Source organism: Erpetoichthys calabaricus, chromosome 3 (assembly GCF_900747795.2).
Source record: "Erpetoichthys calabaricus chromosome 3, fErpCal1.3, whole genome shotgun sequence".
NCBI lineage: Eukaryota > Metazoa > Chordata > Cladistia > Polypteriformes > Polypteridae > Erpetoichthys > Erpetoichthys calabaricus.
In genome coordinates, this window is record NC_041396.2 from 246,295,876 (window position 1) to 246,309,396 (window position 13,521).

General features: G+C 36.4%; 2 protein-coding genes and 1 long non-coding RNA gene across 17 annotated transcripts in view; all 3 read right to left on the minus strand.

Annotated features, from left to right (window-relative positions):
* epb41l2 (erythrocyte membrane protein band 4.1 like 2) overlaps nt 1–13,521 on the minus strand; it is a 309,675-nt gene that overhangs the window by 35,230 nt on the left and 260,924 nt on the right. For 8 of the 15 annotated variants that reach the window (XM_051924131.1, XM_051924135.1, XM_051924129.1 and 5 more), the window contains 5 exons: nt 12,927–13,069; nt 7,957–8,604; nt 6,470–6,529; nt 6,295–6,330; nt 83–229 (listed from right to left, as the gene is read on the minus strand). In XM_051924131.1, the coding sequence (XP_051780091.1) occupies nt 83–229; nt 6,295–6,330; nt 6,470–6,529; nt 7,957–8,604; nt 12,927–13,069 (1,034 nt within the window). Of the gene's footprint in view, nt 1–82; nt 230–5,509; nt 5,573–6,294; nt 6,331–6,469; nt 6,530–7,956; nt 8,605–12,926; nt 13,070–13,521 lie in introns of all 15 variants that reach the window. The other 7 variants (XM_051924140.1, XM_051924141.1, XM_051924142.1 and 4 more) reach the window with 5 other exon arrangements.
* Nucleotides 403–5,503, minus strand: LOC127526969 (uncharacterized). The gene is made up of 2 exons (XR_007934335.1): nt 2,800–5,503; nt 403–1,193 (listed from the first exon to the last, which is right to left on the minus strand). It is a non-coding gene; the product is annotated as an uncharacterized LOC127526969 (long non-coding RNA).
* The window catches only part of LOC114647575 (solute carrier family 35 member D3), a 1,087,183-nt gene continuing 1,082,272 nt past the window's right edge, over nt 8,611–13,521 (minus strand). Inside the window, exon 3 of the transcript XR_007934325.1 lies at nt 8,611–11,198. The gene's annotated coding sequence lies outside the window, so the exon portion shown is untranslated. The remainder of the gene's footprint in view (nt 11,199–13,521) is intronic.

Sequence of the window (13,521 nt, forward strand, 5' to 3'; positions counted from 1 at the left end):
GATATACAAGTATTTAAAATTTACCCTCAACAGTTCAAGGACAGATATAGACACAATGGCATGCAGGCATGCGAGCACATACCCCTTGTGTCTGCGCTGACAAAGTCCCAGTGAGACGCTTTTCCCACTGATTTGGGCGAGGTTCAGGAGAAGATTCCATAAAATTTCGTTTTAATTCACTAATACTAGCCTGATGTTTCAAAACATCTTCCTGGGTCTTATCCAGGTCCTAATAACAGGGGTCACAGACAATAGGGGAACAAAATGATTGACAATTACATTAGTTTAAAAAAAAACAAAACAAAACACATTCTATCATAAAAATTGCCAAGTCTCACTGATATGTGACAGAATGAAATACATATTTTTTTTAATTTTGACATTCTTAAAACTAAAACTAGGACTTATTGTTGCAAGTAAATGATACATTTCTGACACGTCTTGAACTTGACTTGTTTGGTTGCTCTCTTTTAAACCAATTTAATTTCTGTATTTCAGTGAAACTGGGCATGTATGGTTTTCTATTAGGCACATAGTTAGACATAATTAAAGTTGCTCTACTGTTAAATGTACCAAAATGTTAGATGAAGTGAATTAATAATAAGCCTTAAATCTAACACTGTGACACAAAAGATAAAATATTAGTCTTGTTACTAAGACAACAGTTAATTTAAGGGGTGACATATTATACTGTATTTTACATCCCTTTGATTTTCTAGAATGTTAGAGACAGACTACATGATGAAAACTTAAAACAACCTGTTTATCTTCTGTTTCACATTTAATAGGTAAGGTCCAAAAATATATTAAAAAACATATCTTAAGGTCTTGCTCTTGCATGTAGCTATGGTTTTACTGTATACCAGAAATAAGCATATTGAGGGTCAAGCTAAAATATTGTGAAGACAAGTTTGTTTCTACTTTTTCAGTAAATAACACTCCTATATTTTATATTTTGTTAGTATAACCTCCCAAGCCCTTGGCCAAATACAACAGAATAGTTTTTTGATGTTGCCTTACATATGTAATTGGATCATAATTAAATCTAGCAATTTAAAAGATATTTTCTCTGTAAAACAAGAAAAATGCACAGTTCTGATGTTCCTTAAATTCAGCGGAGAAAAAAATAAATTCCAACTGACTGTATTAACTTTACTTGTACTTTTTGTTACAAGCAGTCTGATTAATTGTGACTTACAGTGGTGTGAAAAACTATTTGCCCCCTTCCTGATTTCTTATTCTTTTGCATGTTTGTCACACAAAATGTTTCTGATCATCAAACACATTTAACCATTAGTCAAATATAACACAAGTAAACACAAAATGCAGTTTGTAAATGGTGGTTTTTATTATTTAGGGAGAAAAAAAAATCCAAACCTACATGGCCCTGTGTGAAAACGTAATTGCCCCCTGAACCTAATAACTGGTTGGGCCACCCTTAGCAGCAATAACTGCAATCAAGCGTTTGCGATAACTTGCAATGAGTCTTTTACAGCGCTCTGGAAGAATTTTGGCCCACTCATCTTTGCAAAATTGTTGTAATTCAGCTTTATTTGAGGGTTTTCTAGCATGAACCGCCTTTTTAAGGTCATGCCATAGCATCTCAGTTGGATTCAGGTCAGGACTTTGACTAGGCCACTCCAAAGTCTTCATTTTGTTTTTCTTCAGCCATTCAGAGGTGGATTTGCTGGTGTGTTTTGGGTCATTGTCCTGTTGCAGCACCCAAGATCGCTTCAGCTTGAGTTGACAAACAGATGGCCGGACATTCTCCTTCAGGATTTTTTGGTAGACAGTAGAATTCATGGTTCCATCTATCACAGCAAGCCTTCCAGGTCCTGAAGCAGCAAAACAACCCCAGACCATCACACTACCACCACCATATTTTACTGTTGGTATGATGTTCTTTTTCTGAAATGCTGTGTTCCTTTTACGCCAGATGTAACGGGACATTTGCCTTCCAAAAAGTTCAACTTTTGACTCATCAGTCCACAAGGTATTTTCCCAAAAGTCTTGGCAATCATTGAGATGTTTCTTAGCAAAATTGAGATGAGCCCTAATGTTCTTTTTGCTTAACAGTGGTTTGCGTCTTGGAAATCTGCCATGCAGGCCGTTTTTGCCCAGTCTCTTTCTTATGGTGGAGTCGTGAACACTGACCTTAAATGAGGCAAGTGAGGCCTGCAGTTCTTTAGACGTTGTCCTGGGGTCTTTTGTGACCTCTCGGATGAGTCGTCTCTGCGCTCTTGGGGTAATTTTGGTCGGCCGGCCACTCCTGGGAAGGTTCACCACTGTTCCATGTTTTTGCCATTTGTGGATAATGGCTCTCACTGTGGTTCACTGGAGTCCCAAAGCTTTAGAAATGGCTTTATAACCTTTACCAGACTGATAGATCTCAATTACTTCTGTTCTCATTTGTTCCTGAATTTCTTTGGATCTTGGCATGATGTCTAGCTTTTGAGGTGCTCTGTGTCAGGCAGCTCCTATTTAAGTGATTTCTTGATTGAAACAGGTGTGGCAGTAATCAGGCCTGGGGGTGGCTACCGAAATTGAACTCAGGTGTGATACACCACAGTTAGGTTATTGTTTAACAAGGGGGCAATTACTTTTTCACACAGGGCCATGTAGGTTTGGATTTTTTTTCTCCCTAAATAATAAAAACCATCATTTACAAACTGCATTTTGTGTTTACTTGTGTTATATTTGACTAATGGTTAAATGTGTTTGATGATCAGAAACATTTTGTGTGACAAACATGCAAAAGAATAAGAAATCAGGAAGGGGGCAAATAGTTTTTCACACCACTGTATATTGGCTTTCTGAAATTTTTAGTTAAAGGTCAGAAAATTCATTGGCTCTATTATATTATGTCAGTTTTCAATGCATTTCACCAATCCATTTCCTGAACATGCTTGCTCAGTAGAGGATCATGGGACATGGACTATGTCTTGGTAGCATCAGGATGAAATAAGGAACCAAGGCTGGAGCACAGTCCACGGAGGGAATTTTTCTGGGACAAATTAGATTTTGCCAATCAACCTAACTTCAGGTCCTCAAACTGTAAAAGCCAACCAGAGTTGACAAAGAAAATACATTTAAACAGAGTGAGAACTGGCATATTCTACACAAGATGTATTTCAATCGTTGTGAGGCAAGCAATGCAGCCTACAATAATACCATGCAACAATCTGAATTCTCACAAATTGGTAAGACCATTAAGTTTATTTCTGGTCCACTAGCAACCAGGATAGGTCAAAAGGTGCATGGCTCATTCTTAAAAATGTCTAAATCATTTTATTGATATAAAGATATATTTTGTTGGGTACAGTATGTACATTTTTGCTTTATTTTAAGGTTTTCTCCTTTATAATAAAAAAAGGCTAATAATGGAGGTCAAATACAACAGTGAAGTTGTTAATATGGTGTATTGCCTTAGTAACAGAACATCATGACAGTATGACATTTGGCAAAACTTGCATCATCTTATAAACTCAAATATGAATGTAAGTATGCCTCAAATGTCATAATTACAAGCCTTGGTAGCTCTGCATTTTCTTCTAATCAATATTTTAACTGGAAATCCGATTGTTTATTAGGTGCCAAAATAGTGGAATGAACTTAAACCTTTCCTACACCAGTCATTACCACTTAAAGTTTTATTTGTGAATATTTTTTCTTTTATGCTGTAAATATGCTATTTATGTCCCCCAGAATAAAACAGAATAAAATGGCCTAGAGAAAGATACTGTCTTACTACAATGAGAATTTATTAAGGTGCATGAATGAAAGCACAATTATGAATGCCGCCTCTACTCACTTGCTTTGCCATTGCCTATATGCCTGTTTCTTCCCATATCGAAAAGGCATGTACAAGGGTAAATCAAAAAGTAAAGGCAACATGCCTGCGATGGCTTATGGGTAGCTAGTCTTGTTAAATCCATGGTCAGATGAACATGGACTCTCCGGTGCGGGATTGCACCATTGTTGTACAATGCACCATAGTGGAATTTCTTTGGGCAAAGGGAGAGAAATCTGCTGAAATTCACTGAAGGATGTTGGCTTAGTGTGGAAGTGAAAACAACATGACTGAACGAAATTTTAAGAATGGGTAGAAGGGTTTAAAGCGGGAAGAAAAAGTGTAACCTCAATCTGGTCAGCCATCAACACTGCACACATAGGCCCACAAGAAGCCTGACAGATTATGTTGTCCATTGTTGCTGCACATTTGGATATCAGCTATGGAACTGCACATGCCATAGTGCATGATGACTTGGGTACAATACATTTTCTGCAAGATGGGTACCCAAACAGCTGCACAAGCAACAGCACATGGATGCTGCAACCCACTTATTGAAACGTATAAAGAACATCTGAGTATTTTGGAGTGGATTGTCACAAGGGGTGAGACATGGCTCCATCACTGACAGCTTGAAAGTAAGTGACAAGGTATTTAGTGGAAACACCTGTCTCTGCAGTAAAGAGGAAACTGAAATGACAGGCCTCTTTCAAGAAAATCATGATGACCTTCTTTTGGGGCATGAAAGGTCCTATTCTGGTATATCATCAGGAACATGGACAATTCATGCTCAGTGCAATGTACTGTTCTGTGCTTAGACAAAAAATGAAACCTGCAATTCACAGCAAAAGAAGAGGAATGCTGTAAAAAACTTCTTTCTCCATGAAAACGCATGTTTCCATGCAACTGCTTCTCTCTGTGACCACAGATTCATGATAATAAAGTAAAGAAAGAGGTGAAAACCTGGATTTTGCAGCAGCCAAAAAGCTAATTCTTCCAAGTAATGAATAAATTAGGGGAATGATACAAGAAGTGCATTGACCTGCAGGGAAAACTATGTGGAAAACTGATATAACTATTATGTTTATCTGCTCATAGTTACCAGTATTAAAGGGAGAGTTGCCTTTATTTTTTGATTCTTCCTCACATATGAAATAAATTGGCAATTACAAACTGCAACGGACAAGTCAGTGTGCATGAGTATTCCATGCAATGGATGTGTTTTTTGACTACCTTCATGTGATACTGCCAGAACAAATATTTGCAACCAGTGACTCAGTGACTGTATACTGGAAAAAAATGCATTCTGAAAATGGATCTGTCCTATCTTAATGCAGGGTAGAATGACCGTTAAAATACACATGAATTTATTTTTGGACCGTAAATATTAAAATGGAATATTTCAACAAGCATGGCACAATCTGGTTTTCTGTTGTCAGTTTCCAAAATAAAAATGCAGAAAGAATATACAATCTGTATAAGTACAGCATATAGTTATGTAAATTTCCTTGAAAAAACTAACATGATTAAATTCAAATGTGTGAAAAGGCAGTTTCAGACACTGCTTGTATCTGAAATTGTAACATGCATCTGTCCTCCTGCCATGCAGCGCATGCAGTGTCCACAGATATAGCAGCCTTCAAGTGAAAGGCAATCTGCAGGTCAAGTCCAGCCCATTAGAAGAGCACATGATTGGCTTATATTTTTCATTATACCAACCTCCAACATTAAATTGCTATGTCTGACATATATATTTTCCCCCTCTACTCTCAAAGATTTGCTCTGTGGAATCAAATGAAACAAGACATTTGCTAAAAAGAATGAACAAAATACCACAGCCACACAGATCAGGAAAAAAATCCCTGAAAATCAAACCAATAAGAAAAACAATACCATCAGTCAAATATATATGGGCAAAAATGGCAGGCATATTCCATATATAAAATATACTGTATAGCTTTAGCATCCTAACTGAATCTGCTGTTCATCAACAATTATTTTAACCAAAACTAGTGATTCTTTTCAATTTTGTAAGAAATGGAAATGTCTATGGGCAAAATACTTCAGATTTCAGAGTAGCTACTTTTTTCCTCTTCTTTTCTGCATATTTTGTGGATCGTTTCTTGAATGGTAGAGTGATGAACACAGTGTTTTTTCCTCATGGTTAAAAAAAAAACAATTCTGAAAGTTGGTGCAAAATATTCCTTTAACTTGTAACTAGAATAAGGACACAATATCTGTAATTCTTCTTTAAAACTACCTTTTAGAAACACAGGTAACTGAGGGTTTTGTAATGACAGTTTTAAAGAGGTGAAGAAATTTCTACTGATAAATTTTTTAAGCGAAATAGCTTTCATTTGGGAAACTATGATGCATTTTATGCCCATATATTCTGACTTAAAAATACATAAATAAAAGAAAGGAAGCAACAATATGATAGCACCCAGACACATGAAAGTAGCAAGAATGCCAACACCTATTTGTACAACAAACAAAGTGTCAACCTTCTGCTCCTCTGTTTCTTTGTCTTCATTTTCAATCTGTTGAATTACCCAGCAAACCAAGAAGAGAAAAAACAAGTTAGTATAAATCACGGACGAACAATGCGATCCTGAGAAATACAAAGGAATGTACAAGAAGAAAATGTGTAACCACAAGGTGGCCAAACTCTTCACGGACCTCAGCTGGTTCCTTCTCATTGCTTGCATTCTGTGGACCGTCATTGTTCTTGTTCTCCACCTACATATTGCAAAAATGATTCAAGCAGCATTTGGAAGGGGAAAATAAAGATGAAATGGAGAATGGGACGTTTCATACACTAGAATTGCTTATAATGTGATAAAACAAAAATGGTAAAACTTAATTCTGCAGCATAGCAGCAAAACTAATGGGAGCAATGTTGCCTGACACAATAGCCAGTTGTTTTTGAATGGTCACATTTGTTTACTGGTTGCAACATGTTCCAAAAGAATAGGTATTAAGGATTCCATTACTAAACTTAAAAGAAACAAAACACAGAATTATTTACTCCCTCAGTCATTGTTGTGTGTCACTCTACCCTCTAGTGTTACAAAGAAATAAAAAAAACGCCTAATGTATGCAGCTATGGAATGTCACAAAACAAGAAAAGGTAAAACTGGCCGTGGGTACCACTATGGCTATTTTTGCTATAAAACTATTGTGGAATTACAGGGAAATTTGGACACATAACTCGTCATTCAATTTAATAAGAACATTATTTTATTTTAGGATGTGCATGTGGTTCACAAAAATTGTACAATGCCCATGAACAGGTTTAGTTTTTCTGATCATACCTGTTTCATATTAAACTGTGTGTCTGATGATGAACACATATGGATTCAAGTAAAGCTGTGGTGTTCCTGACTATAATAAATTGTAATATGTCCCCTCCTAGTTATTTTTTCCTTATTTAATGGAACCTATATTACCTGGAGAACAAACCGAAATATTTTCATGAAAAAGAGAATCTACAAATACCAACATATGGCAGGATCTAACTGAGGAGAGGGTGCCAATTCAACATGGTATATTCACCAACACACAGAAATACCTCCTGTACTCAGTCTGGGACAATTTAATTGCTTAGCAAGCTAACATGCATGTTTCTGCAATATGGGAGGAAAGTGGGCCTCTAATAAAACTAAAGATGCAGTAAGAATGTGCACAGATAATGACTAGACAGGAATTTAAAACCAGTCTCCTAGAGTGTCTAGTGCTGATCGGTTCAACACTGTGTTACCTATGAAACAATATGTATATTTTAAAATATGCCAAAAAGAAAACACATAATGAAGTGCACTTGATATGCTTAATCAAAAAAGAATTAAAAAAATGCCTCTGCTTATCACAGTGGTTGCTACTAAATGCAGCTACCATAGTGGCCTCCCACGACTGCACTGGGAAAAAAAACTAAAGTATATATTTATTGTAATAAATGACAAAAAAATGTGTCAGTGTTTGGTGACACAAAAGCTGAAATAAGAAATATTATTGAAATGTGGTTCTCTTTGCTCATTCTACTTGCATTACATGTTATGTTTGTATTTCACATATAATATTTGACAATGTCAAAGAAAATGATAAACAAGAAATAAGTTCATACAACACAGGTGTAAAAAGGGGAGTTAAACAACAGGGTTACACACCTCCTCTGCCTGTGGTTTGTCCATCAGGTCAAAGTCACAAGAGGCACACAGTAAGGTTGACTTGTGCTCCAGGTAGCAGAGAGACAGAGCAAGAGGAAGGGACAAAGTCAAGGAGAAGGGAACAGATTGAGAGGCAGACAGAAGCAGAGCAAAAATGAGGAAGAAAGAGGGAATGAGAGAGGGTGAGGAGATAGGGATATAACGGCGAAGGCCAGAGGGCAAAAATGAGGCACAGTCCTGTGGCAGACTGGGAAAACAGATATAGCCGTCTTCATCAAGCAAAGATGGAAACTTAAAACATTTACAAAAACTCAGAAATGAAAAGCACAATTCAGATTTTATCTGCACTGGGTTAAAGGCCTCCTCAGTGACATCAAAACACGGCTTTGTGGCTGGAGTTGGGAGGTGAGTGGTGAAGGTTTTTTGAAAACAGCTAATGAGGTTTTCATACCCTAATTGTGCATTTGCTTGAAGAGATATTTGGCAAGTATCGGCCGAATTGTCAGAACAGTCTTCATCTAGGTCATCAGTGGTCAATGGATTATCCTCTGAAATGTCAGAAAAGATATCCAACTCTGGGACAGTTTCCAGGAGATGGAATTGGGATGAAATGGAGCAAGCAGGTGACAGGGGACATATGCAATGTGACTAGAAACCAAATATTTTTCCCACCCATGCCAGAGAAGTTGCAAAGTAAATAAAAATGTATGTGAAAAATAATGAAAAAAGTGCACAGAAACAAGAGGGGGGAAAAGAAATATCAGTTAGTCTGTGAAGCAAATCAGGACTGCAGCAAAGTTCCAAACCATGGAAACAGACAACACTAAGAAATTTTACTAAAAGGAACAAGGCACATGAATATAGTAGTAACAGGGGAGTGAAGGGTGGTAAATATAGTACATGTAAGATCCTCCGTATGCTTGACAAGGGACTATGATTACTAATATCAACATACATGATCAAGAATATGGAAATCCACTTAGTGCTTCATATTTAAGGCATTATAGTTTTTGTTGCACAGTGAAAGCAGCAATACTTAACATGACCAATGTCTACTGAGCCATTTTGAACCAAATACAAGGTCAAGGAGGTGGGGGGTCCATAAAGAGGATATTTTTCAGACTCTGAGTGGATTTCATGATGGTACATATTGTTTTATATCAACATAGTGTCCAAAACTCTTGTACAAATATAAAAATACAAAAATCACAGTGTACTGCAAAAGGTTTCCATTTGTTCTGTTGTCCTTGCCAAAGGAACTCAACACCGAAGCCTTATCAGCTACATATAAAATGTTAAATAATATTAGTGCTGTACAAACAACAGATAAAATGAATATACTGTATTTTATATTGCCACTGTACTGATATCATGTTCAACATCAGAGGAATTAAAACATTACTAGACCCAAGCAAACACATTGAATCTAATTTATTTACAGTAACCAGTCCAAAATGTTGGCTGGATATCACCATAAATCAGCTTTAATAACATTAATTTCCCATTTTATTATAGATTCTTCAGATAAGGCAAGCATACATAAACATAAATTCAACAGTTATTTTTTGATATAAAGGAATTCCAATATAATTCACCAAAACTTTCATTATAAAATTAAAATAAGTAAAATCTACAAAACTGTTCTACAATTACAAAGATAAGTATGATACCTAAAGGTTTCTATACTGGGATTTCTGGTATGTGCAGAGAAGAAAAAAGTAATTTGAAAATACCTGGTTAATGTATGCAATTTGTGGGTGTACATAAATAGCATGCGTCTTTATGTTTAAACTGTGTTGCTGGTTGCAACCCATGATACTGTATGTTGAATTAAGGTACCACATGTAACCTGGTAACATGTATTCTGAAAATGAAGAGAAGATACTGAATTGACAATGTAAATAAAATAAGGACCTTAAACCATTTGAAAAGCAGGATGCGCTAGAGAAAGGACATTTAAAAAAACTACAAAAAAGTTCAAGTAGCTATAACTTTAATACCACCATGGACGGGGGTATGGAAAAATTATATTTAAAAATGAAACATTCTACATGCACAAAATTGGAGTAAGCAGATGTAGTACATGGACTTATGGAAAGCCTACTACAATGATTCAGAAGAAGGAGTGTAACTTGTTCTTATACACAGTTTTCCAATGTGTGTCTCACTGGACACAGCAAAAATAATTTGAAAAAATGTGAGCATTTGGAAAATTCAGCTCTTATATTTACTTTTACTTTACTTAACCAAACAACAACCACACACAACCCAAAAAAGAAAATGGTAAGGTCAAAGGTGAACCCATATCCCTGGAGTTGTGAGTCAACAGTGCTCTAACCAGTGTGTCACGGTTTCTCTTAGGTTAGACCTAAGAGAATCAATATGCTTTGTTGAGGCCACTTTTCTGGTCACTAGGTGCATTACCTATTAAAACATCTGAGTGGCAGAATTTAAGTACTGAGCTCTCTAACCAAAACTTTTACTAGTCAAAAATTCAAAGCAAGGCAAAAACCAGACATTTTAATGTAAATTAAAATGTTTTAATAGAATGGAATCAAGATCAAGGTCGTGGACATGTCAAAAAGATAAAACTTGTGGTTCTTTGGAACCCTAATTTAGATGATAAATGGCCTAACCTTAAATGTTTTCAGAATTTTTTCTCAAAAAAACAAAACAATCAGAAGAAAATTAACATTTTTGTTTTATAGGTCTTTTTTCCTTCTAGGTTTCATCGTATGTTTTGTTTGTAACTTCTGTATTTCCTAACTATATGTTTTCTTGTTTTTGTTCATAAACCTAATTTGTATTAGACAGTTTCCTCTTGCATTAAATAAAATGTTGACTTGACACAAAATAGTGCTTACATTATCACATGCCAGTGTAACAATGTGCAATCCACCATGCATTCAATGTCACTGACAACAATATCAACAAAAGTACACAATGGGCTGGCAAAAAATTACAGCAAGAGTATTAAAAAGTAACTCGTAGATCCTGACAGTTTAGTATATTTTAAAAGTTAAATGTGTAAATCATATATTTCAAGTATAGACAGATAGAAAAATAATGTAAAACATTTGACATAACATTTAACATAGCATAAATAATACACTCTATCGGACTTAATTTAATTCAGGGTTGAAGTGGACCTGAGTCTGTACCAGCTACACTGGCCATAAAGGAAGAACCAGTTCAAGCCTCAGTCATGCACGCAGAGGGCTAATTTAGAGTCACTAATTAACCTAATATGAACATCTCTAGGAAATGCTGAATACTGTGATAAATGGTCTGTTTGCTGTGATGATTTTACATAAACGATTGCACCCCGCAAAAGTGCAGGCTCTAATCGGGCGTAAGTGCACCTCGCTAAGAGGACAGCTGGGTGTGCTAGCCTGGTCACAAAGACACGTTTTGAGTGAGTGTGTCAGGCAGAGAGAAGGGGGAGAGGTCAGGAACACGCGGTGATACAGTGCATTGCCGCACCCACCACATGACAAAGCAACTCAGGACCCTCATTAATTCCTGGGAGGGTGTGGTGCATTCATATGTGTGCCCTGTGAGGAGCACAAGTATGAGAGCAGCCTGATTGGTTTTTGGGAGCATAATACTGTTTTTAAATGTCAAACTTGCATCCGTGACTGTTCTTTTTCAAGACACCTGTTACTTCTTACTCTTCAGTAACTGCCCTAACCTGTTAAGTCAACTGTTTCATGCTGGGTGCTGGCTGTATCATTAAGCTGACCACAACTACATGAATGGATGTTGTTCGGTTCTCCTAAGCCTACATGTCTTAGCTACTTCTGAGAAGCTGACCACATCATGCTGACAGAAGGAAAGTTGTACTGTTCTTATCGACCTAGCCATTCACCAAAGGGGAAGTCTGCCTTTATTTATGTTCAGTTTTCTGTCTTCCAAGGTGGCCTCCATAACCTCTAAATATTTTGGTTCTGTATTATCAGCATAGCCAACAATCCTCATTTTAAAGGGCCGCTATGTTTCTTTTGGTTTTTATTTGCGGAGCATCAGCAATGGAAGCCCAATCAGTTTTTTTTTGTTTTGTTTAGCTGATGATCTAGATGAAGGTGGCACCTGTCTTGTCCCTGTTACTAGCCAATCAACAGTTTATATTTGCTACATATTGCTGGCTCTGAAATTATAACTGCAATTCTGGCTCCTCTTGTGGCTTTAATGACACCTTAGTTTTCATTTAAACATCTGCTTTTGGACCTGATTTGCAACTAAAAGAGCGTAACTACATACAGTACATTGAATTTGATTGATCTATAAAAAGAATTTATTTTGAGCATTAAATTGTGCATCACTCAAGTACTTAAGGTTTGCCATTCAAATGAAACATACTGTTTAGAGTGCTATAAAAATAAAATATTGCTTATTTATTACCCTGTTAGACTATGACAATTAACAATGAACCATCAATGTCCACTTAATCTACCGCAACAGCACCTGCCTGTCTTTGGCTTGTCTTATATTATACATAATTTGGCGGGCCCCTATTAGCTGCACTGTTTGTTACTGATCGCTACCTAGATACTTTTGGATGGTGGCCAATTCTCCACCTATGACTCAGTCATGTGTGAAAACCCAACAGTGTTATGTTACTGTTGTTGATGCATCTCTCCCAGTGTGTCTGGCACTAGCTAAAATGTTGTTTTCAAATCCATCTGCAGCAATTCTTTCCATTTTCTGCATATACTGCACACATACAGCAAGCATTGATACCTGCCTAATGAATAAATTCTATGTACAAACCTTATTTCCTTTTGACAGATTTTTTACAGTATATTCTCCTTTTCTTTGCATATTTCAAGTTCTTATCGTACAAGAAATTATTCACAATAAAATGCATTGTTTTTCTATTAACAAGTCCACTGATAAGTTTTACTTTTAAAAATACTATCACTTTCTCTATTTGTGACATTGCGTAACCATAGTAAATTGTAATACTGTACCTTTGATTCTGGTGAAAGTGTGGGTTTATATGGTGATCCTGGTTCCTTTCCATCTTCATCTGTGAAACCAGCTTTCAAATCAGAGACAGCAGGGGCTGAGGAGTCTTGCTGGAGAATCTGCTCAGTGGCACTTACTGCAGGAGCTGTGGAAACAACACAAGGAGAGGAAGTCTGAGAAATGAGGACAAAAGGCTTAAAGAAGTGTACACCATGAGTCACAAGATAGCTATACTATTAGCAACAACAGCACAAACAATGTTGAAAAGGACAGTTAATCTACTGATATACTATGAATGAGGGGTTATTCATGAATTTAGGAGTACATTATCTAGAACACAATTATGACACATGTTAACATCACTTTTATTCAGCATATTGATGTTAAGCAGAGATTCATTGTTAAAACTTTCTGCATTATGGTCATTAAGATGATTTGCATAAGCCACCATAAGGTGTTGGCACCTACTCAGCCTTCACCAAATACTTATTTAAGATCAGGTCATTTTAGTAGTTAAGGAAACTCTTAAAGATAACAGAGGGCATAGCCAAGTTGATTCTTGTTATCTCCATTTTTTTTCTTTAAATATATTGCATT